This window comes from Watersipora subatra, chromosome 10 (genome assembly GCF_963576615.1).
Source record: "Watersipora subatra chromosome 10, tzWatSuba1.1, whole genome shotgun sequence".
Lineage (NCBI taxonomy): Eukaryota > Metazoa > Bryozoa > Gymnolaemata > Cheilostomatida > Watersiporidae > Watersipora > Watersipora subatra.
Window position 1 is genome coordinate 39,334,755 of NC_088717.1, and position 27,205 is coordinate 39,361,959.

The 27,205-nt window shown below is 37.8% G+C and overlaps 1 protein-coding gene across 1 annotated transcript; it reads left to right on the forward strand.

Annotated features, from left to right (window-relative positions):
- Positions 1-4,657: 4,657 nt before the first annotated feature.
- LOC137405856 (membrane-associated progesterone receptor component 1-like) lies at positions 4,658-27,205 on the forward strand. The gene is made up of 3 exons (XM_068092283.1): positions 4,658-4,978; positions 18,329-18,484; positions 26,332-27,205. Exons 1-3 carry the CDS (start codon positions 4,702-4,704, stop codon positions 26,436-26,438), a joined length of 540 nt encoding a protein of 179 aa, XP_067948384.1. The 5' UTR covers positions 4,658-4,701; the 3' UTR covers positions 26,439-27,205.

The following is a 27,205-nucleotide window of genomic DNA, read 5'->3' on the forward strand; positions in this document are numbered from 1 at the left end:
ATTGCAGTCATACTTCTGTGTTGGTGACATGAAAAGGACTGATGTCAGTATTTAGCTGTTTTACTGCGAAGTTGTCAATCTTAGTTAGCAATGAGCATTGGAATATATATATATATATGAACAAAATGGATAATGAAAGATGCGGTAGTTATCTAATGCTACATCAGTGTTAGCCTATCAAAGAATACTTGTATAGAAATGGATGACCAGATGGAGATACATGTATTCAAGTGCAATACTTGTTCTAATGGGGTGAAGTGGGAACTAATGAACAAACTTGGGTTTGTCTCGCTCCTGTCTTTAGGTGTTGGTGGCTGGTTCATGCCAGCAACAAAACTTCAGCAGAGCTTTCCAATCCTTGTTCATCTGTACATAACCTGGCAGGTGAACTATAGCAACCCATTTGTTGGAGGAAATAGTAGATACAAGCATAAGTTGCATTATTTAAAGAACAGTAAAGCACATGAAGGTCAAAACTGCTTCACTGAGTGAACATCATACACCACACAAAATATGCACAATATACAAATTTTATTATGCAAATTGACATGAAAATACACTTAATGCAGTTATATAGTACTAGTGCTTCATCGTAGGAGATCAATTATTAAGGCTTTGCAGCTGTACATGGTCAAAATTCATGTACACATACGTCAGAGTGTTACCAAGGAAAAAGGGAGTATCCAGGGTTTCGTGCAGCTGAAAACAACTTGCCTCGCTTTATCACTATTTTAATTTGCCAAAGTGTGTAAAACCTGTTTTTAGAAAATATTCAAGTCTTGCTAGAGGCTTAAGTAGCAAAAAGCAGTCTCCTCTCAAAATTGAAACAAAGGATGTAAAACCAAAAGCAAGTAGGGATAATTTGTGAGACACAAATGTGGTAGTATCAAGAACCAGCGCTATGTACATAAGCCTTGTGTAGGTCGCATGGAATGAGGCTGACCTACACAATCATAAATAAGTAGTTTATCTGGTAAACCGATGCAAGATGACCTGAACACCATGTTGATGGAACTTGAACGTGATACTGATATAAAAAAGGATGGAATGTAGGAAGATAAAGAGCATTCAAGAAACAGAGGATGTGGAGATCCAGATCAGAGGAAAGATGAGAGAAGAGAGAAAAGAGGCAAGAAAACGGTAACATTTGGAGAAAAAAATGCGGAGCGACAATTATCAAGAACCGGTGGCGGATACTCACCAGTGAATGAGGTGCAACATCGACTCAAAGAAAGTCAGTGCCATAATAAACATGCAAGAACAAATGTTGAACGCTTGAAAAAAAAAACAGGGAGATAGTGGTTGATAGTGAAGTAAACTGTACTAGACAAGGATAGACGACTCCCAATTCAAGAGCGAGTTCATGCAAACTCGATGAGTCGATGAACAGGCTCGTGGGTGAGCCGATAAACAGACTCGAGGGCAAGCCGATAAACAGACTCGTGGGTGAGCCGATAAACAGACTCGAGGGTGAGCCGATAAACAGACTCGTGGGTGAGCCGATAAACAGACTCGTGGGTGAGCCAATAAACAGACTCGTGGGCAAGCCGATAAACAGACTCGTAGTTGAGCCGATAAACAGACTCAAGGATGAGCCGATAAACAGACTCAATGGTGTCTTTTCTCAACTACTACACCCTAGTAAGCAGAGCCGCAATAATTGTTGATGTTCAGTCAATAGCACTTAGAGTAAATGCAGCTATGATACGCTGGCTAATATCACAATGCTAAAGTCAGAAACAGTGACAAGAATTTTACACACTATTTGCATTTGAAAATCAAGCAGAGCTATTATAAAGAACGCAGTATCTTTAGTGGTGTTATATCTCACAGCACCAAGCAGTAACACAACAGCAATGACAAAACTGAAAGGTTATTTAGCAAACCAAGGGAAAAATCTACAGTTGATTGGCTGCACAATAATTAGGTCAACTGTTGCCACAATAAAATATTTTGAAAACCAAAAACGATGATATTTGTCACTAACTAATCACGCAATATGAGTATTAATAATTTTTTTGAGTATTTACATGTATATAGCAACATGCAAATCTTAAAACAATATGGTAATAAATGGTTAACATAAAAATTTGCTAATATAAAACATACATATAATATTATACTACAACGAACATGTATTAAGCGAGCGCATTATAATTGACTGCTCAGATTTGAATAAACAGCGATTATAGCAGAGAACTCTATTACACACGCTATCAGTCTATAAATATGAGTACCGACTGATAGTCACTTCATTAGTTCCTCTCTCCCATCTCAGCTCCAGGGCAGTATCCACCTGTTTGAAAATGGTACTGCAGGGAGAGTCCAAGAGGGGTACTGAGCGCCCTCTTAGTGGGTGTAAGGGGGTCCGGAGGTTCTCCCCTGGGAAAATTTTTAGTATAACTAGTCAAAATGGTGCAAATCTAGCACACTTGGCTTCTGATGGGGCACATGTTCTAACAGAAAATTTGACATTACTGTATAATCCAGTTTTCTAAATATAAAACTGTTTATTGAGATGGTCTTTAACAACGCTTATTAAAAATATAATGTGAATGAGAACTGCTAAAGGGGTTGGCCACAGCTAGCATGAGGTAGAATTATCACCTGGTACAGTGCTGAATGGTGTAGGAGACGAGCAGTCTCCTATGAAATAATTTGATTAAATAATATTGTAGAGTTAAAAAGTAAAATTAATAGAGCACCATGTTAAAAATAATGTACTTATACTATAGTCTATAATACTGAGCAAGTAGTACCTAGTAGATTTAAGTTTGAGCTATGCATGTTACATGCATAGCTCAAACTTAATTTATTTCTATGAACAAAATATTTTGTACATAAGCATTCATTTAAGTATCTACTACTACAAAAATACAACCATGTACAATTGTATCTGTATGAAATGCTTGGAAGCATTCCTTACGGTAGAGTCCAATGCTATAACGTCGCCGTGCATGCTACCACAACGATCGTTTTTCTCTGTATTCTAAAAAGTTTGCATCACTTTCATCATCTGAATTATCGTTATTCTAATCACACCAAAAAATCACTTACAATCGGAGAATCAAATTATATTTTATTTTACCGTTTTGAAAGTCGAGCCGATGTTGAATGGTATTTCCAGCTTTTATTCTTTTCCAAGGAGGCGCGATTTCATTAGCACAAAGCAACGCCTTTCGGATAATCGTTTCATATCTTAATTTATCGATTAATATCTTGTTGATGATATTTAAAACTTACTAGCATTCATATCCTTTGTTTAACGTTACGAGACGGCAGCTTTATACTAAAAGCGACGTAAATGCTGTTTCCCCACACAACCAATGAACGACCTTTTGGCCATTTTCCCAGCCAAAGTGTTAAAATCAAGCATAAATGACGTGAATTTCGAGATTTTGAGCCTCAAAAAATGTTACTGCTATGGCAGTAGCTGCATTTTAGGAGGATACGGCCCTGCTCAGCTCTCCTCGGGGCCACCATTCCATCTAAAAAGCTCTGTCCCGTGGTGACAATGGTGGGAATTCTGTGTCAAAATTACCGCCAACCTTTTTTATTACACTAGTGACAATGTGCAGACTATGCGAGCAGGCTACAGAAGGTGTGATGCACTTGATATCCGGATGCAAATGCTTAGCAGCCAGAGAATACTTGGCAAGGCACAATAATGTACTAATGTCCTCATGACAACATTCTGTAAAAAAATGGTCTATCAAAAGAACAATACTGGCACAAAGTAAGATAAAAAAACAAAGTACAGAGTTGAAAAACAAAGTAGTGCATATGAACTGGTCCTTTGCATATCAGATGGGAAGGTGGCAACAGCCTGCAGTCCAAATGTTATGTTGGAATACAAAAGAGAGCCAGTCAACTAGCTGGGTAATGTGGCATGATTCATTGTGAAAAGCCTAAATGACAAAATTAACAAAAAAGTCCAACAGCTGGCATTCAAGTAAAGAGAGAGAAGATCAGACACAGAATGGAAGTGATCTCAGTACGTAGTTATTAGCTGCATAGACGACGGTGCAAGGGCTCTCATGAAAGTTCTGAAACAAATGGAGAAAGTTTTAAAATTTTGCACAAGTGATAGAGTCTGCCGAAATATGTTAAGTACCCGTACAACTATGATGGAATCGGTGAGCATCCTGAAGAACGTCATCAACAATGTTGTGACTGCAGAATAAGACAGGGGAAAGTACCGATAATAAATTAATAGCTGGCAGTGGCTTATCGACAATGGCTTTTTAAATCTTTCAACATATATAGGAATATTATCATCGCAACATATAACCGTATTTTGCTAGAGTGGACTGTTTTACTCATTTGAGCCAATGATATACAGCCACTATTGGGGCTGTATATCATTGATTGAGCTAAAATACATATACGCTGGCTTCTGCGTTGGAATGGAAGTTGGAGTTGCGTTATTCGGCGTGTGTAATTTAGCGTAAGATCCAAGCTATATCTCGTCAACCTGCGGTTGACGAGATAGCATAAATAACCTCAGTTTTCTATGTTCACGGTACACTCATCTAGCATCGAGTAACGATTCATAATATCGTCATATGAAAATTTACGTTGATGACCATGTTTTATACGCGTAGGAACGCCGGTTTAGAAACGTATTCGTCGACTGGCCGAGGTGAAGGTCATTTTTCCTAGTAGCATTGCCATTTGTCGATAGCTGCAAGAGAAAAAAAAATGGAAAATGCACAAAAAGTTATTTCAGAATTGATGGCGAATCCTATAAATGTTGGATTACTGGGCTTGATTGTGTTTTTAGTATACAAAATTGTTCGTGGACGTCGACCACCCGTTGGCTTGGCTCCCGACCCACCGTTGGCAAAGCTGAAGAAGCAGGATTTCACACTGGAACAGCTTAGAGAGTTTGACGGCACTGGCGCTGAAGGACGTGTGCTGCTGGCAGTCAATGGTCGCGTTTTCGATGTAACTAGAGGAAAAAACTTTTATGGCCCAAGTAAGCATAGGTTATAACAGTTCACTGTTCGTTGTAGGATACAAAATACATATACATGTACAAATGTTGCATTTAGGATATGTCAACGACTACTAGATATTACGACGTTTACATACAAGTGATTTAATTCTTTTTCACGTTCTCGTCTGTATTTTATTAGCTTAGGCTTTTAAAATTTTGAATATTACGCAGTTATGTCTGTTGTATTTCCAAGTACTTATTAGATTCTATTATTTAAATCCAATTGTTGAATTGGTAGCTTTTAACTCAATATAGACAATTACCTGTTAGCATGTGTTTTAGCACCAGACGATCCTGGCGTATTATTGTGTAGTACTATCGATTAGGGACAAATATGGGCTGGCCAGCCAAAAAGGGACAGTTAGCTTTAAAAACGTGGTTCTACATTACAAGTCCATTTCTACAAGATGTCCGACTCTGCGGTGCTGCTATTCTGCGTTTCTTATTTATTAATTAAATGTCCGATGATGCTTCTAATAATATGTAGAGTAAAATGACGATCAAAGGCTACGTTGATAACTGTAATAAATGTCTAGGCTAATATCCAAAGCTATGTGAATAAATGATGTTGTCGGCAAACAGCGACTAGCTACAATACGTAAGAACTAAGGCTATAGCGAATATTTACAAAGATACAACATCCCTCCTCTTCTAAAAGCATTAGAGTCGGCAGAGAATAAACGCAAATGCGTTAAGCCATGTCATAGTCTCGGTATCTGCCAGGCAGAATACCTCGAGTTGAGCGGGGTGCTCGCTGAGTACGGGGACTGAAGGATGTAGGAGTTCTAGCAGCTCTGGGGGTTGGCGTAGTCGGTGTGACTGGCTCTGACGCCTTATCACTTGCTGTGTTGGGACTATCTGGGTTGTTCTCCGTGGTGGTCTCATCATGAAGATCCAGAGGTTCTCTTGGTGTGTGATTTGGTTTCAAATGAACACGGTTCCGACGTACAACACTGTTGCCATTGTCCACCCAGTATGAGCGAGGTAGGTCATGCTTGGAAACAATAGTGCCAGGTTCCCAGGTCTGGTCATGTCCTGTTCTCACTAGCACTCTCTCTCCCTCAGTCAAAGGTTTTAGGGCTCTGGCCGACCGGTCATAGTATTGCTTCTGCTTCTGTTGATACACTGTGGATGTCTCGGGAGCACTGGGTGGCTGAACCTGTAGAGTAGCACTTGTACGAGGGAGGCAGCTTCGGATACACCTGTTGAACAGCATCTCTGCAGGACTGTAACAGCTGCCAGAGAAAGGAGTCTCCCGGTAGGCTAGCAGTGAAGCATAGATGTCTTCCTTTGAGTCTTCACACTTACGTAGAAATTTTTTCATTGTCTGTACGTATCTCTCAGCCTGGCCGTTGCTCTTTGGATAGTGCGGGCTTGACGTTACCATGTCAAAACCCCAGTCTTTGGCAAAAGACTGCATCAAATAGCTGTTGAATGGCATGTTGTCAGCTAGTATTGTCTTGGGAACACCATGCACTGCAAACATTGACTTGAGTGCGGAGATCACTTCAGAGGCCGTCTTACTGCTGGCGAGTCTCAATTCGGGAAAGTGTGAGTAGCAGTCAACAACTACTAAATAACTACGAGATTTGAATTCCAGGATATCCATAGCCACACGGAGCCAGGGAAGTGTGGGCACTTCGTGTTGCTGAAGGGGTTCTTTGGTCTGCTGATTGCTAAATCTGGCACATGTTGAGCAGCTAGCTACTGTCTGGAATATATCATTAGTGAGTCCTGGCCAAAAAACACATGCCTTGGCCCTCTGAGTACACTTCGTCATCCCTAGGTGGCCACGGTGTAGCTGCTTAAGTACATGCTTACGTTGGGAAAGGGGTACTACCAGTCTTTCGCCAACATATATAAAACCGTCATGCTCATGGAGTTCATCTTTGACAGCCCAGTAAGGCTGCAAGTCTGGTGGGGCTTTCTTTCTCGACGACCAATTCCAGCCACAAGAGATAGCCTGTCTCAACAGGTGCATGGTTTGGTCATCCTGATATGCTTTGCTGAGCGTCAACTGTTCATCCTTTGTAATCTCAAGACTGTGTACCATGGCAACTGTTTCTCCCTCGAGCTCAGCACATTCGCTATCATTGTCTCTAAGGAAAGCACGGGACAGGGTGTCAGCAAGATATAAGTGCTTTCCAGGAACATATTTTACCTCGGCTATGTCATAGCGCTGAAGTCTCAACATTAGTCTCTGAAGCCTGGGAGAGGCTTTGTACAGTGGTTTATTAAGGATAGCAGTGAGAGGGTTGTGATCAGTCTGAATGATGACAGGTCTTCCATATATGTAGTGATTGAAGTGTTCACATCCAAATACTATAGCCAAGAGTTCCTTGTCAATCTGTGCATAATTGACTTCAGCAGGGGTCAGAGACCTAGAGGCGTATGCTACAGGCATCTTCTCTTGTAGAAGGACAGCACCTAAACCGTGTTGAAAAGCATCTACCTGAAGTTCCACTGATTTGTCGGCATCAAAATAGCGAAGTATAGGCTCACTGGTTAAAAGCTTCTTGATTGCAGATATAGCAGCTCTCTGCTCTGGACCCCAGCACCATGCTGATTCCTTATTCAACAGTACTCTAAGAGGCTGGGTAAGAGAAGACATGTTGGGTATGTAGCCCCTTAAGAAGTTCAGAGTACCAAGCAACCTTTGCACACCAGCGACATCTGTTGGTTCAGGCATTTCCTGAATGGCTGCTACCTTTTTAGGATCGGGCCTCATCCCTTCCTTCGTCACGGTATGCCCCAGATAGGATACCTCAGACTTGTTTAGCTGAATTTTGTCTTTATTGAACTTCACATTGGAATCACGAGCTCGAGCTAACACGCTTCTGAGGTTTTCGTCATGTTCTGCTTGATCCTTGCCAGCCACGATCAGATCATCAAAGTATATGCAGACATCCAAATCACAGAATATTTGCTCTACACGTTTCTCGAATACTTCTGCAGATGAGTGGAGGCCGAATGGGAGTCTGAGAAATCTGTAACGACCAAAAGGTGTATTGAAAGTTGTGAGATAGCTACTGTTGGCCTCCAGAGGGACATGCCAGTAGCCATGTTTCATGTCAACTATGCTAAAGTGTTTCTTGCCACTGAACTTGTGGGCTATATCTTCTAGTGTAGGTATGTGGTGATGTTCTCTTTTGATGGCCCTATTCAAATCTCTGGGATCCAAGCAGATACGAATGTCTCCATTTTTCTTCTCAACTACGACCATGCTGTTTACCCATTCAGTCGGTTTGTCAACCTTAGCTATAATATCTGCCTGTTCCATACTGGCTAATTCTGCTTTTACTTTGTCCATTACACTGAGGGGAATGCGCCTTGCTGCATGAACAATTGGTTTCACCGTAGGGTCTGTCTGAATGACGTGCTCATCTTTGAAACATCCTATACCCTCGAAGACCGACGGAAACTCATCCAGGATGGACGTAGCAGCTAGGTTGTCAATTCTGCTGACAATACCTAGCGCAACACAAGACTTAAGTCCAAGTAAGGCTGGGAGATGATCATTCACTACTTCAAATTGGAGAAGGTGTTCATTGGAGTTAAGCTTCAGACTAAGCATTACTCGTCCGAGGTTTTCAATTTTGGCATTGCCGTAACCCGTTAGGCGTGCTTTAGGAGCAGATATTTTGGCTTTTAAGGATTTGACGACACTTAGGTTGACGATATTGGCCTCAGCCCCAGTATCTACTTTGAAAGTGACTTTCTTTGACCTACTTTCATGCCTAAGATTTAGCTCAACATTCCAGGAAGTCTCATCATCGCCAGTTGATGAACCAACATTCCCCAGAAACAGTGAGTGCATACAGGACTGAGTGCTGTCTTCCTGTGACTGAGCCTCGACAGCTCTAAGATCTGTAGACATACATCGGCGAGCAAAATGGTTCTTCTTGCCACACTTCTTGCAGGTCTGTCCGTAGGCTGGGCATTTGCCTCTTGCATGATCATAGCCACAGAACCTACAATCTTTCACCTTTTTAACCGTGTGGCTGGGTTGATTACTGACAGCAGCCACAGACTTCTTTGAATCCTGCGGAGTGTCTTTCGGTTTAAAAGCTGATTGTTCCTTCATGGATGCAACATTAATAGCTTTGCTTCCCCCTGCTATCTCATTCAGCTGTGTTAGTGTAGCTTCTGAAGCTCTAATGTCATTCATAGCCCGTTCTAGTGTCATCTGATTGTCACGGAGCATACGTTCTTTAAGTTTATCTGATGAAATTCCAAATACAATTCTACACAGAAGCATTCTGTCCCTTAAATTTCCAAATTCACATTTGGTTGCCTGTGTTTTGAGCCTCTTAACAAAGCTATCTATTGGCTCACCCTCTTTCTGAATCATGGACCACAACACATACCATTCATACAGTATGTTGCGACGAGGATTACAGTACATTTCAAAATGGTCAATTACTATGTCTAGATCATCACGATCATCTTCATTTTCAAAATCAAATTGACTGTAAATTTCATAAGCTTCCTCCCCTGCTGTATGAAGAAATATTGCCAGTTGCCTTCTCATAATAGCTGCATTGCCTGCTGGCGGCGCTTCGCCATCCTCAACAGGCTCACGCACAATGTCCACAGCACGTAAATAGTTCTCAAAACTTCTTCTCCATCTTCTCCAGTTTTCCGACACATTGCCCTCGAACGACAGCTCACCAGGCGGTTTCAAACCTTCCATTGTGGTTTTCACAAACAACAGCCAAGCAAAACAGAAACAAATATGCGAGGAGCAGCAGCTCTAGTTGACAAATAACTCAACCAATACGTCTGTAGTTAATATTATTATAACGAGAGTCTTTCCTTCTAGGCGTAGGCACACCTCGCTGCCACCATGTTGTATTTCCAAGTACTTATTAGATTCTATTATTTAAATCCAATTGTTGAATTGGTAGCTTTTAACTCAATATAGACAATTACCTGTTAGCATGTGTTTTAGCACCAGACGATCCTGACGTATTATTGTGTAGTACTATCGATTAGGGACAAATATGGGCTGGCCAGCCAAAAAGGGACAGTTAGCTTTAAAAACGTGGTTCTACATTACAAGTCCATTTCTACAAGATGTCCGACTCTGCGGTGCTGCTATTCTGCGTTTCTTATTTATTAATTAAATGTCCGATGATGCTTCTAATAATATGTAGAGTAAAATGACGATCAAAGGCTACGTTGATAACTGTAATAAATGTCTAGGCTAATATCCAAAGCTATGTGAATAAATGATGTTGTCGGCAAACAGCGACTAGCTACAATACGTAAGAACTAAGGCTATAGCGAATATTTACAAAGATACAACAATGTCCAAAATGATGAAAAGAAGAAACGAGGTTATATTGATTGATAGGCATTATATTGTATATGGGCATATTTATGCACGTGCCAGTATTGTATGCATACCTGCCAACTCTCACGCATTGAGCGTGAGACTCACGCAATCACCCCAAAGAAAAAATGAAAATGCGTGAGATTTTTGCCCCAATTTCCACAACTTTATATATACTATCATTGATACATCAACTGCCCCAAAACCAAATCTCACGCATTGCCCCACTCTTGGGTTGGCAGGTCTGATTGTATGGTGTACGCCGTTAGGCATCTTTATGCACATGTTATCATTTGTCGTTAGAAATTCTGCTCTGAACTAACAAGATGTACTTGACATTGCTGTTTTCTCATTAATCTTGCTCAAAAGTTGCAATTTAGTTCTCAATATGTCAACTTTTATATATTCATAAAATTCAGAAATTAGCTATTCCACAAGAACTCGTTAATCTTAGATATAATGAAATTATACATAAAATACAGCAAAAATAAATAGCATCCTAGCTGATTTATTAGCTAATTGGGAAATTTCTCCAGTAAAGTTTCAGATAATACGAACAACTAGAACAATTCCTTAAACATTAGTGATTGGTTATGTTTTAATAACCACTTGGAAGATTTCCTTTTTAATTTGTTTAGCACTGAGCAGTATTGCTATATCAGCTACACCTTTTCTTAATTTTGTATTTCACAATGCATATATCTATTAATACGGTTATATATTAGTTATCTATCATGTCTTTGGATAACTCAGTTTAATGCTTGTTAAAAATATGTCTTGAAAACACTGCAAACTGTTTTGCAATCACCTACTTAGTCACAAAATAATGTCAGCAATTCACATTATCCTACCAAATTCTGCAAATTTAGTGAAAAGCGCAAAGTTTGATTATCTATCATTGTGCTACTAGTGAAGAGACCAATGGTTTGACAACTACAAGATAAAACTTTGGGGCATTAGTTTGCTTTAAAGATTTCTTGCTAAACACAGAGATTAAATATTTAAGTACGCATATCAACATTTAGCTACGCTACAAAAGTCTGAAAAGACCGACTAAGTGTTTAGCGCACATATTTTTTGGTAAGCTTAGCACATTGGTAAGCTTAGCACAATGCTATCAAAGATTATACGTGTTAGTTTTGTTGCAAGGGCGTGCAACTACTGTAGGATAGCTAACTGGTGTATGCGGGAAGAGAATTTAGACAAGCCCCGTTGACCATCAATCCGCAGAGAAATTTTATGGATGTCCCTTGTGAAACATGCTCTCATTTCATGACTAAGAGCTCACCTGTATGGTTAGGCCTACTATATTAAATGTGTTATTGCGTAGCGCTACACCTTTTCTACCTACATGCTTATCTATAGCTTTTTAAAAGCCGGTAGAATGTATAAATGTGGGTTGATGGAAAAGCTTGTTTCTTTTTATATATTTTTCCATCACTCAAACCTTTAGGGCAACTTGCTGATTTTTGTTTCACTTAAGAACTAGTGTCAAATTGTTTTCCTATCTTATCTTTGCTTCTTCCTCACCTAGTTGCTTGTAGTTATATAATTTTTTTCACAAAAATTATTTGCTGATATTTGTGCTTGAATTCGTTGAGTTGAATTCGTAATTATTTGTAAATGAGATGTTGCTAGGGAGGAAGTTTAAAGAGTCACAATATAATTTGATTATTCGCTGGGTTCATTGCTGATGGATTTAGTGACAGAAGAGTTTTCAAATTCATCCTACTCCATATATAGATTATTTTAAAAAACACATCATCATTTCGTGAAATGCATGAAGCTATTCTTTGTATGCAGTTATTCATTCTTTTATGACTTTTATAAAAACTTTAATTAAAACATTTGCCATCCGCTGTTTTATCTACAAGTATTATGGATGCTACAATTACAGAACGCTGCTGGTGTTTGTAAAGTGTACTTGCCTTGCTCTACAGTAATTATCATCAGCTCAATAGCCTCTAATATATTCAAATACGTCTATAAATTTTTTTGTGTGGTGTAATTTAATTGTCAAGTACAGGGATACGTATTATTTATGGCATTAAATTTACTCCTGTCAACTTACGCTAGTAAAAACTCTTTTGATATGCTACTGCTGTTCATATCAGCTTTAGCGATACAATAATAATATCACTTCTTGGTGAACAGCACCTCTGAGGCTTATGATTGTTTCTGCAGATCTTTGGCATTCAATTTAGGGTATGTTTTTTAAAATGCACCCACGAGATAATGGTTATTTTGATGAGCGCTGGCTTCTAGAACTCTCCTACTGGACACTAGTCTGTAAAGTGTTTTTCTACAGCAGCCCATCATCATTGAAGTCTGAATTAGACTGCATGGAGAGACCCCTATTATATCCTACCAGTGAATTTGCAACATTGAAACCTGCTGTCAGAGGATTCTGAGTATTCTACCCCAGCTTTCACTTTTAGGCCATAACTTCTTAAATCCCGTAAGATCCCATAATCCCATGGCTATATTTAAGGTGCGATGTCAGTGGATTTTGAGTTATGATTCGTTGGTTGTTTTTATAGTGGTATGTAGTAGCTGACTAACTTGCTCATGTCGATCAACTGGAGGAAGGTTTGATACCAAATTTACTTGTTTCGTCTAGCCATTTGTGTATTGCAAGTCTCACTTGTATATACTAATTCTATTGGTTGATGAACCATTCTTAGAGATAATTTTCAATGCAAGCTCGTTACAACTTACATGAGTATATTTGATTGACTATATCAGTGTTTCTTGGATAACAAACTTGTTTAATGTGTGTAACAAGTCCATAAACACTCCTCTATCATGAATTAGCGAAGGCCTTATGACCTATGAGTTTATTTAGTGAACCATACAAGCAGGATTAACTGTGAGGTGGTGACTATTACTGTTACAGCTCTTCCTCACTACTCAGTTTAATAAATGACAAGTGGACATCAAACTCTTTACTGCAATCGTCTCTTGTGCAAGCATTGAAAGAGTATTCTACACATTTGGTTTTATTCATTCAAAAATGAGAAACTTCTAGGAACTGAAAAGCCAGCAAGCTAGTATTTATATTTCACGGGATCAATCCCATCGATCAAACCAAGGAAGAACGTTCTTAACCCTTTCACTGCCGTCCATGTATAAATTTAGCTATCGGCCTACTGCCAGCCATTTTACTGTGAATTGCCAATTTTGCTTCATGATATGTATACAATTTTTTCAACTTTAAACATAAATCTCTACAGCAGTTTTGTTATATATTTTATTTTGCTAACATATTAACAAATAGTGCTATGCCCAAAATTCAATGTATCTATACTTTGTGCATTGCTAAAGCTATGTGAAGCTACGATCGCTACGAAGCTCAAACGATCCTCTACAATGTTCTTTTAGGTGAAAACACACAGGTGATATTTAGAGCGATATCGCGCTGCGTGGCGCTAATCTGTGCTAGAACTCACTCAGTGTGCTCATGCAGAGCGATAACGCGAGACTTTCTCTACACAACTTTATCTCTCGCGAGATGCATTTCGATTGGTTGGTTTTTACCAGAATGCAATTTTATGGCGGGTAATTATTTCTTATCGATGTTCACCAACGTACAGCAGCGACAATTTGCTATTTTGTTACGATTGAAACATCTTCAGAACGAACACTAACTTGTTCATAAATTTAATAAAAGCACTCCCAGTCCTGTACGCCATAACAAACAAAAATTACAAAAAATCCGAGTTGAAAACTAACATTTGAAGTCGACCATTGCGCGAGTTGACCATCTTGAGAATGGTAGATATTTAATATATTAAATATAAAAAACTACTGCAAAATAAAATATATATAAAAATCGTTAAATATTACAGTTAAAAATACAATAATTGTTTTTTCTTATGTCTTCTTGTAGTGTAGGCAGTGTACAATCCGTGAAAGTGATGTAGGTTTAATAACAAAAGCGGAAGTTGTTTACGTTGTTGCCTAGATGGCGCCATTTTGACTTACCTAAATTTATTAACAACTCAGAAGAAACTAATGATACGGAATTTTATTGGCAGTTTGTGAGCGTGCCCATTATATTGTTTGCTAGTGAATCGCTCAAGTGTGTTTGGGCACACGCCAGCGATATCTCCGCCCCCTCATTACGCTCATGATAAAATCCCATAGTGTGTTTGGACCTTTACTCTTACAAAATTATTAATTTCATCATCATCAGAGTCGGTGCTGCTACTTTAATTATCTATATAATCACAAAAATCTAAATCTGAATTGGCTATAGTGTCATCAACATAAGTAATTATCTTCTTTCTAATTTGGAGGTACTTACAAAGCTTACACAAAAAATGTTCGTTTTTAGGTTGGCTCACAAACGAAAATTTTAAATGGCTTTGTTATTTCAGGCTAATTTTATAGAGAATTCTTCGGACAACACTGTCAATACCATAACAGTCCTAAAGATCATTGGTTATGTTTTGACCAAATAATAAATTAAGTTAATACGCAATTGCTGGGAAAGTCGCAATAATGTGTCTATGGCAGTGAAAAGGTTGAATATTTCATAGTGTCTTTTTATGTAGTCGGAGCTCATTTTTACTCTGTCTGCAGCTGCTAGTAGCTCTATTCCACTAACAGAATATAGTTGGCATAGTATAATTTTATATGACTGTTGACTGCAAGAAACATAAGAATTTGTCTAATTAAATGCCACTCATTAACCGTCATTAAAGTGACGGATACTTAAAAGTGGGTTCACCAGCATGCTGATGTGCAGTGCAGTACATAAACGATTTACTTGAGCAAATAGTGAATGCAAAAAATCAATTTTATTAAGAAAATCGATTCAAATCAAAACAATCTGATTTTTTTTGACTTTTTTACAACAAAGTTCATGATTTTTTTTCAACCGTGTAATTTACATATTGTTTTGTGTTACGACCATTCTTCAGTAATATTGAAAGGTATGGTTTTTCGAAAACATTACTATCAATTAAAATAGACATAATTGTATCGTAAATAAATTTTAACTTTTTCAGTACAAGAAATGAAAAATGTTTTGTAATTCACTTTTAATAAACTTGGTTTAGCTGATTTCTAATGAGTAGTTTTTAGCATTCGTTAGTTTCTGAGCTGTTATTTAGCATTCTTCTAAGGTTGACAGTTCAACATACGGTAACTTGTCTATAGCATCATATAGTCACATTATGTGGAGTGTCATGTAACGCTGGATAGCAGTTGATTGACTGATACTATGTATTATCATATAGTCACATTATGTGGGGTGTCATGTAAAGCTGGATAGCAGTTGATTGACTGATACTATGTATTATCATATAGTCACATTATGTGGAGTGTCATGTAAAGCTGGATAGCAGTTGATTGACTGATACTATGTGTTATATAGTCACATTATGTGGAGTGTCATGTAACGCTGGATAGCAGTTGATTGACTGATACTATGTAGCATCATATAGTCACATTATGTGGAGTGTCATGTAACGCTGGATAGCAGTTGATTGACTGATACTATGTATTATCATATAGTCACATTATGTGGGGTGTCATGTAAAGCTGGATAGCAGTTGATTGACTGATACTATGTATTATCATATAGTCACATTATGTGGAGTGTCATGTAAAGCTGGATAGCAGTTGATTGACTGATACTATGTGTTATATAGTCACATTATGTGGAGTGTCATGTAACGCTGGATAGCAGTTGATTGACTGATACAATGTATTATCATATAGTCACATTATGTGGAGTGTCATGTAACGCTGGATAGCAGTTGATTGACTGATACTATGTATTATCATATGGTCACATTATGTGGGGTGTCATGTAACACTGGACAGCAGTTGATTGACTGATTCTGTGTATTATCATATAGTCACATTATGTGGGGTGTCATGTAACACTGGATAGCAGTTGATTGACTGATACTATGTGTTATCATATAGTCACATTATGTGGAGTGTCATGTAACGCTGGACAGCAGTTGATTGACTGATACTATGTATTATCATATAGTCACATTATGTGGAGTGTCATGTAACGCTGGACAGCAGTTGATTGACTGATACTATGTGTTATTATATAGTCACATTATGTGGGGTGTCATGTAACGCTGGACAGCAGTTGATTGACTGATACTGTATTATCATATAGTCACATTATGTGGAGTGTCATGTAACGCTGGACAGCAGTTGATTGACTGATACTATGTATTATCATATAGTCACGTTATGTGGAGTGTCATGTAACGCTGGATAGCAGTTGATTGACTGATACTATGTGTTATCATATGGTCACATTATGTAGGGTGTCATGTAACACTGGACAGCAGTTGATTGACTGATACTATGTATTATCATATAGTCACATTATGTGGGGTGTCATGTAACGCTGGACAGCAGTTGATTGACTGATACTATGTGTTATCATATAGTCACATTATGTGGAGTGTCATGTAACGCTGGACAGCAGTTGATTGACTGATACTATGTGTTATCATATAGTCACATTATGTGGGGTGTCATGTAACGCTGGATAGCAGTTGGTTACTGCAGCTACTATGTGTTTCAAAAGACACTTTCTAGCAGTTTTTAATATAGACAAAAGTTCAAATATGTTTCCTAGTAAATACACAGTATTCAATAATTTGAAACATCAGCTTGTTAGCATAATCAGCCAGTAGTCAATTCTTAATTGGTGGTGCTAATAAACACCCATGTAATGCATATTTAAATTATTTGAAAAAGTGTAAACGGCATGGCCTTTATGTTGACGATAAACCGGTTGACGATGTTGAAACTATGTTGACGATAATATTTCCTTAACAAATTGCAGCCAATGATTTCCAGTGGTTAGCTTGACTTTTTTAGCCTGTCTGTTGTTAATGCACTTATATTTATTTGCTAGCTGCTACAGAGTTAAACCTTAATGTGTGAAAGTAATTTGTACTTATATTGTTTTCATATGCTAACACCTTCGTACGTTGAAGCCAATATTCTTGTATTTTTTGTAAATTTTGCTTTTAGTCAATTAATTGCTCAAACTGCATGGATCGATGAACCCGTGCGGTTTGAGGCTAGTTTTGTTGTAGAACTATAGCTATCTCAATACACATAAACTGAGAATAAATCACGATTGCTTCAGATGAATGTTTATGTGCTGGTCTCTGAAGGCTGGTAGTCTGTCACATTATAATTCTACTCACTCTCCAGTTCCAATTAGAGTTTATATTTCATGAATATACCTGTACATTTTGAATTTAATTAGCTCTGAGAACTTCTTGGTGTCTTTGTTGACGCTGCAAAGTGCCAGGTAAAACATTCTCATGCATCTTAATTAGTTTCATCGCTTTCATAATTAAAAGCCTAATAAATACGGCAGATAGTTCATTACGCATGACAATAAAATGACTCTATAGTATAATTGCACACATGAATTAATAAATACGGTATCAATAACAAAGGTTTTTATTTTTGCATTTTATTCAAGACATGAACTTGTAGGCTTCCTCGCGCAGGGAATGGATGATACATAAGAGGATGATGGAGATGTCTAGCCTAGCTTACTCTTATTTAGATTAGGTGAATTTTATAATAAGTGCGCTTATTTATTTTTGATTAATTTATATATTTTTATTTTCTAAATCAGTATTTTTGTGGACAAAATTGTGGTGCGATTTCAAGAACCTTTGAATGTCATAATTAAGTTGGAGTGAAAATGAAACTCAACTTATAAATTCAAACCCTGCATAGTATTATAGAACTCCAGTGTTAAGAGGATTGTATTATACACATGTATGTCAAAGTTTTACTGTAGGCTTATTCTTCCCAATCAATTTTATCTAATTGTATATTATTTCTGTCTATGTACACCATTTCTAAAGGTCACGTTAGTCTTTCATCGTCATCCTTCGAAATGATGCGTGAAATGTCAAATCCTGGAGCTTTACACTACAAATATATAGTTATCTATTTTCTATAACCTGCTATCGCTTATCTTATAGATGGACCGTATAGTGTCTTTGCTGGCAGAGATGCCTCTCGAGGACTTGCCATGTTTTCCGTGAGTGAGGATGTTATTCGAGAGGAATATGATGACCTTCAAGACCTCGACAGCGAGCAGATGGAGCGAGTGAGAGAGTGGGAACAACAGCTAAGTGGTGCGACAGCCGTTAGCATGACCTTATATTTATTGAACTATATACCTGTGATGCCCTGCTTGGCTTCGCATATGCATAACCCTCTACTGTGACTGGTACTAACTATGGCTTGTTGCACAACAAATATTTTGTTTGCAATGCACCATTACATACGACCATGTTACAGTGGAAAGTGTTGGGATGCTACATTTGTCATCAAATTTTTCATATTATCTGGCAAGTGATTCACCTGTTTGAAAGAGCCGTCTCAATGCGTGATTTGTTTACCTTAACCATTAAGTAATAGGATTTATTATGGAACAGGAACAGTCAATGGAGGCTGGTAGAAAAACAAATTGTCTGCGCGATCATTTTTATAACTTCCTGAATAAGCCTACTGAATTTTAAACCTATATCGAGTGAGGAAGGGTCATTTTTGGTAATATGTTGTGAATAGCTAACCAAATCTTTTTGTTGCTACATTTATTTATTTTTGGTTGAATTTACCCTGCATAATGCATTTTAAAAACCGAAACTATTAGTTAGCATTGAACACTGTCAGTGTCGCTAACATCGGGTAATATTTTAGGTATTACGGGATGTTTTACTGCACTAGTTCAGTGATACAAATGGCATGGTGTGACTTGTGTTCTGGCCGGCCAGATTTTAATATCTAGAACATAATAAGTTGAAAAATTCTAACCAAACCTGTTAGTAGAAATGGGCTGGGTGATACAATCTGGTACTTTTGTCATAAATGAAATACGTTATTTAGTTATCTTGTGAAATGTTTCACTGAAGAAGTTTAATGATGATTTTTTGTATGACAAAGCACTCATCAAGAGCTGCTAGACTTCATACAATATTTTATGTTGAAAAAATGACTGAAAACTTGGTAGCCTAGCATGTACCTATCATCTATAGCTGACTCAGGCACATGTAATGACACCTCAACTTGCGATCACGTCTACATGTGAATGTTTAGCATATGATGTAGAATTGTAGGGAGTATTTGTCTCAACGTATGATGTAATTCCCAACATACGAAGTATTTGTCTCAACATACGGTGTAATTCCCAACATTCAAAGTATTTGTCTCAACATACGGTGCAATTTCCGACATAGGATTCTAAAGTTTCTCGAGACATTACATTTTTGTAAATTGGTAGATACGTACGTATACAGCAATCTGTTAGATAGTTAGATTCCATCTCACTCGAGTAATGTTAAACAATAATTACCTTTCATTTTTAGATTTAAAAAGTGACGTGCAGGAGGACTAGTGTGAGTCGTTGTGAAAAAAGGAGGGAAATGATTTTTTTAGAATAACACGACAATCATAGCCTCATAGGGAACATTAACTTTTGATCAACATTTTAAAAAAATTCTCTCTAGTGCTTATCATAGGGAGGAAGTCATGTGAAGAACACAAAGCCAGAAAAAGCTAACATTGGAAAGACTGTTCGTGGTAAGACAAAATCTTTACCATAATAAGAGTCGTGTCGCTCTATCTGTCTGCAGCTACGGTTGTAGGTTCGGTAAAAAAGATTGTATCATACTAAATTTGAACTCGTAATTATAAATATGATGACTTGTATATAAAACAGTACATACTATAGTCGTGGTAATATCTAAAATGTAAGTAGGCCAATTAGCTCAGATCTGTTTCTCCATCACAATTTCTCATATCTCAAAGGCAACCCCGTAACAAATCTGTCTTCAGAGTCCAAAGGCTACACCGTAACTGATCTGTCTTAGAGTCCAAAGGCTACACCGTAACTTATCTGTCTTTAGCGCAAAGGCAACACCGTAACTTATCTGTCTTTAGCGCAAAGGCAACACTGTAACAAATCTGTCATTGGCCGAAAGGCTACATCGTAACTGATCTGTCTTTAGCACAAAGGCTACACTGTAACAGATCTGTCTTTAGCCCAAAGGCTACACCGTAACTGATCTGTCTTTAGCGCAAAGGCTACACCATAACTGATCCGTCTTTACCCCAAAGGCTACATCGTAACTGATCTGTCTTTAGCCCAAAGGCAACATTGCACTGAAAACTTCTTGTTTTTGACTCTTTCTTGAATTAATTAGTTTTTTCTGTATAATTTAGAATTTTTATCAATCACTTTTTGCATTAAATTTTTTCATAGTTTTATGTGCTGCATTTGTTTTAGTGCTAGTTGTAATTATCTGAAGCATTAAGTTTTTTTTGTCGGTGGAACGACTTGAATGAGATATGATGTTTTCTTATAAGAATCGTTGCTCCAATGTACAACGGTTTTGACATATGAAGTAGTTATTCAACCAAATTAATTCTTATGTCTAGGTTTGACTGTACATGTCAATTCTATCTTTCAGGCCTTTTTAAGGACTCGTTTAGGAAGATGCCAAGTTTACAACTGAGTTTTTTGCCTGTGTAGATGTCAACTAAAGGGGTCTCCTCTGCGCAATGCATTTCTTACTAGACTTACGCGTTATGCTTAAAGCCTTTTCCATGAGACCCGATGCTAGTTGCCACTTTTGTGTAATAGTTGAGGCATGCACATGTCACACGTGTGTTACAATTTGAACAGAAGTGACCTGAAGCCACCTAAAGCCTGGATCACATAAAGGCTGCAAGACCCTGTCAGTAATCTTGCGCAGCAAAACACTTGCGGCGCTAGGCTCGACTGGCTTATGTTTACATAGAACTGTGTAGCTGATTATTGCATAAAAATTGCCGCTTGCAATGCCATTTCGAAAGTGCTGACCTTCGCCTGTCAGTGCATTTTGAGAAGGCTTTGCCTGCGACCCCTTGCGAAAGTTGAACAGCGCTGAACTCTTGCGTTGACTGCTGGCAACTACCAGCGGTACACGATGTGTAGGCTCACATTTTACCACCAATAGTTCTGTGACCCTGCCACCTGCCACCGGTGCTTGCGGCCTATATGGGAACCAGGCTTAAACCATAACGGTCACGTACAACTTAAATCGTATTTTTTAGGTAAATCAGACAAGCTGATTTTGATTTTGTACTCAAAATAATGATTGGTTCACTAACCTTCAAAGTCATTAAGGCTTTTTTAAAGCGTTTCAATATCCGTCTCGAAAACAACACGATCGGCATTATAAGCTACGCCCATAAATATGTGACGAAACCCAGCTTCTTCAGGAACGGAAGTTAGGAATGTTTAGTCCGATTCAGAATAATAGAGATGGGTGTCTTAAAGCCCATTATTATCTAAATCCAGCCTTTAAAATAATCTGTCTTTTATGAAAGGTATATAAACTATTTAAAATTGCTCGTAGCTTGTTACATGATGTTTAAATAGGCTGAACGCCGAGAAAAATGAGCTCAAAAAGCGTGGTTTTATCACAAGCTAGCGTTGTTAACGCGCTTTTTTGAGCTCATTTTTAAATATGCAGTGTTAAATAGCTTATCTACCTTTCAGAAAAGACAGAGATTATTTTTAAGGCTGAGTTTAGATAATAATGGATTTTAAAACACCCATCTCTATTACTCTAAATCGGTCTAAACATCCCTACTTAACTGCTGTTCCTAAAAATCTAGGTTACGGCACGTATTTATGGGCGGAGCTTGTGCCGAACGTGTTGTTTTCGAGACCGATATTAAAACGTAAAAAGCCCTCATTACTCTGAAAGTTAGTGGACCAATCTTTTTTTAGTACAAAATCGGAATCAGCCTGTCTGATTTACCTAGCAAATACGATAAAAGTTGTACTTGACAGTTATGGTTTAAAGGGAGGAACTATCAACTTGGGACAGTCTTTGTACTTATTGGGACAAGCGCTATTAGCATTGATTCTTTGTTTGTTGTATGGCGGCTTTTGGCTTTTGCACTGAGATAGGGCATATCTTGGATTAGGACTTTGCCCTTTTAATTGTTACTATCTTGTTACCCGTCTTGTTACAATTGTCTAGAATGTTCTTTACGCTCTAGCGCTGACACGTTTATGTGGACGAGACAATCATGCGGGTCTATCGCTGAGATTTGGAATGAGAGTTGAGCACGTTCTAATGGATATAAATATTTATTGTATCTTTGCCGTTTTGTTGTTGTTGATCATGCAACTTTTAAAAATAAACAAACAGTAAATGCCAGATATTTATAAATAGGAAACAGCACTAAAAAGGCCTGCTTCATTTGGAATGACATTTGAATGAAGCATTGTTGGTAAATCATTGGGACTTAGACACGCACAATTGTGTAATTGGTGGAGCATTAAGGCGTAGTCACACGAGCGCCGAACCAACGTAGGATCGGTTCGGAGGCTGGTTCGGTTCGTGGCACATGTCACACGGCATCCGAAGTCACTTCACTTCCTAGATACCATACGTATAGAGACAGGACACTGTTTCATTGGTAGTTTTTATGTATTTCAGTTAAGTATTTCTATTGTAAACAAAAAACTTTGAGGAACAATTATAAATTATAATTACACAGCAAATTTATTAGAAGATCGTTCAGCTGCTCAAAATAAATCACTCGATGCAAAGATTTTGGCAACCCTTCCCATCAACATAATTATATTTTTTATTAACTTGAATGTTTTTCTATGCTGGGTACATAACAAACAAAAACAGTCTTTATCATAGTACTGTGGTTTTACATAAATAAATCAGTCAACGACACTTCATCAGGATGAATATGACACATTACTTATATTCTACACGAAAGAAAATCGCAACAATTTTCTTACATTTATGCAAAACTTTAAGTGCAACATCTTACATTTATGCAACACAATCACAAGTCCAGGTGAACCTTGTCGTAAATTGCTTCATGTTGTTTATTTAACGAAATAAAACTATCGTCTCATTTCTTTTTAAACTTTGCTCGCACGCATGTAAGGAAAAATGTGACGCGTGCTCGCTAGAATTTTAACCAGCCAATAAGAGCAAGGGTTCGGCCACGAAATTTCGAGCAGGACCGAAATGGTTCGTTTCGGCCAGAAATGTCTTCGGCCGAACTTTTTACAGCTGACAGTGACGTCGTTTTGCGTCATTTAGTTCGGTTCGACGCTTGTGTGACCACCCCTTTAGAAGGTCGTCAAACGTTCTCACTAGTTTCTCATCAAATTTGACAGTGATGTCAACCAATGGCATTTTCGTCAGCAGTACCACTTTTTATCTGCTAATTTAAGATCAATTTTAAGCATAAAAAACATATTAATAAAGAGTTCCGATGTCTTACCACTTTTGAAATTTCCTGTGTTTCTCTGTCTACTAAACATCGACTGGTTATGAAAATGGATCGAAGGCAGAGCAGTAGAGGTAAAGGAGGGCAGGTGACCAATCATTGTTCACATATGTAGATATCATGAGCAAACCTGACTATAGTCTCTCTGCCATCATGTCTCGTAGATAGCTAAATACTGTAAATCCCTATTTGAACCCTTTCCTTTCCCCCTAAAGTTAATCCTTTTACGGGTGAAGCTAACGCCGCCTGTATTCTGCTCTCTCCTATGGGCGGTGCTTAGAGTTTAGATGGGCGAGTTTAGATAATGGCAATGGTTCTATCAAATAATATGGTATAAATTTGCAAATGTATAAGTTACCATATTTAATAATAAAGAGAACACCAACTGCCGGTGAATGGTACCCCAAGCTGAGTTCCTCTTCGGTATATTGAATTTTTGTTTGACGTTACACAAGATGCTCATTTTAGTTATGCTAGCTTTTTCACTGCATTAAAACTCGTATTTCAGGCTTGTAAGGTGCAATCGCTTATTAGCGAATCAATAGACTCAATTGTTATGTGTAACAATCGAATTGTCATGATATTGGCCAGCATCTACTTAAAATGCTATTTTCTATTAGCCTGTTGGTTTATAAATAGTTTAGCTATGCTTTGATTCAATTAATTTTTGATTCAATATTTTGGTTGCATTCAACATATTTAAATGGTAAAAGATTTTGTTACGGGTATCATATGACGGGTATCACGGGACAGGTGTCACGGGACGGGTATCACGGGACGGGTGTCACGGGACGGGTGTCTCGGGACGGGTATCACGGGACGGGTGTCACGGGATGGGTGTCACGGGACGGGTGTCACGGGATGGCTGTCACAGGACGGGTATCACGGGATGGGTGTCGCGGGATGGGTGTTACGGGATGGGTGTTACGGGACGGGTGTCATGGGATGGGTGTTACGGGACAGGTGTCACGGGACGATTGTCACGGGACGATTGTCATCTGATACAAAGTACAGAAGACGCTTCTACAACGTAAATAATCCATTCCAAAAACATTCAAGTTATAGGGATTTTATGTTATACGAACAGTAAAATAGGCCTACATGTAAATTGCCTCATTCATTCCAAGATCTTTTCAAACTCATCCTATTGGCCATAAAAGAAGAAAAAACTACAACTTTACAATTTGTTTGCTGCTCTACAACTGCAGTATTCTCCTTCCTATCAATTAGGCCTACACTGGTTTTATAAACTATGATTGCGGTAGTTTTACAATAAGTTGATGGGGAACGCACGTCTTTGGCTTCTATTTACAACGATTTGTTTATTTTTCTCTAGACAGCAAAGTCTATTCTGCAAAATACAACTAATAACAAAGATTTTGTACGTCTACAATAACGCAAAACAAAAATATAATTTTGTTATAAAAAGCGCCGTGTTTACCTATTTGTCATTTATCCGTATTCAGGCTGTTCAGGGGTTAAGGTTAGGATAAACGATAATTTTTGACAACACACCAACTCGTGACATTCAGATTGGTAGACCGATGCTGTCAAACCTGCACCAATCGATCGCCTCTAAGTATTTATGAACAATTGCGCAGCTACCTATTTTCTGTTTTGTCGACATGTCTGACGATCTATCACGACGAGCTAAAATGGCATGGAAGTTGTATATATATATATATATATATATATATATATATATATATATATATATATATATATATATATATATATATATATATATATACATTTATGCAACACAATCTACAACATCTATATATATATATATATTAGATATAGCACTATACATACGTCTTAGTTTTCACAAGCGCAGCGAGATATGTTACCATTCAAATCGAGTTTGAGAAATTGCCCCAACTTGACACTTGACATTATATGGAATTGTTTACGTTAGCTGGAGTTTACGCTATTGGAGGGATACGTTGTAGGAGCACGTACTGTAATCAGAATTAAAAATATACATTTATGCAATGCTAATTTAGCCTATAATTGTCATGTATAACATTCTTTGCAACTTAACCACTTGGTTGTGATTGATCCAGCTGGTACTGCTGGATCAATCACAACGTAAATTGATCCAGCAGTACCAGATGAAAAAGTAAATAAATTTTTTAAAAATTTAGCTACCATTCTTAATCTTTTTACCACCAGATACATGTACATTGTATATGAATATACACCAGATACATGTACATTGTATATGAATATACACCAGATACATGTACATTGTATATGAATATACATCAGATACATGTACATTGTATATGAATATACACCAGATACATGTACATTGTATATGAATATACATCAGATACATGTACATTGTATATGAATATACACCAGATACAGTACATGTATATTGTATATGAATACACACCAGATACATGTACATTGTATATGGATAGAATTTACAGATACATGTACATTGTATATGAATAGAATTTACAGATACATGTACATTGTATATGAATAGAATTTACAGATACATGTACATTGTATATGAATAGAATTTACAGATACATGTACATTGTATATGAATAGAATTTCCAAAAGGCGAAACTCTGTGGAGCTGTTTTCATAGATTTAGTCTGCTGCCAGACTCATGTAGACATATTTACAGCACCTAATTATTTGTTCATTTTAGAAAAGTATGACCATGTTGGGAAATTATTACGACCTGGAGAACAGGCAACAGACTATGAAGTCGAAGAAGAAACTACTGCAGCACCTGATTCGACGAAGTCTGACTGATTCTGGCATCTGCGTGTACCTTAACAATATTAGCAATACGGCTAGGTTTAATCTGTCACATGCCTTTCATATACTATTGGTTGCTTGGTACTTCGTATCCTCTCGGAAACCAGAGGTAGAGAGCAAAGATTTTACAATAAACCCATTGAAGGCTCTGTTAGTGACATTTGAGCTCTGCCTTCCTGTCACTCTAACTACTTAGAGACTGTTTTAAAATGCATATCAGCATTTTGTCAATGTTCTGATCTGTATAGCTTTTAATTAAGCAGGAATTGGTAGAAAAGCTATAATGGGTAATGTTTACTGTCCATCTCTCAATTTATAACCTCCTACTGATATTTCAAGTTTGTCCTCTGATAGGGTTGTAAGATTAAACAATGTCGGTTGACACTTTGTCCTGCTTAGACACAGAAATTGGATGGCACACTCGAGAAGATGGTGGCCCTTTCTAATTCACCTAAATACTTGCATTCCTTTTTGTCTTCACTTGGCGCTCACTGTTTTGATTTATTTGTACCATCTCCAACTACCATTGTAATATACATGCATATGATATTTGCTGGTAAGCTGTTTCTTTATACACGCAGCTGTTGTACAAATGCTACTGCGTAACAACTTGTTGCCATACAGGATCTCTCTAACTTTGCGGCTTCAACTATCGATGCTCCGATTGTATCGCAGGTTTCGTGGCCACTCGAGTTTTTTCATTTTCGTTTAATAATGATAACTCATGTTTACAAGTCGTTTTAATTTTTTGCTATAGAATG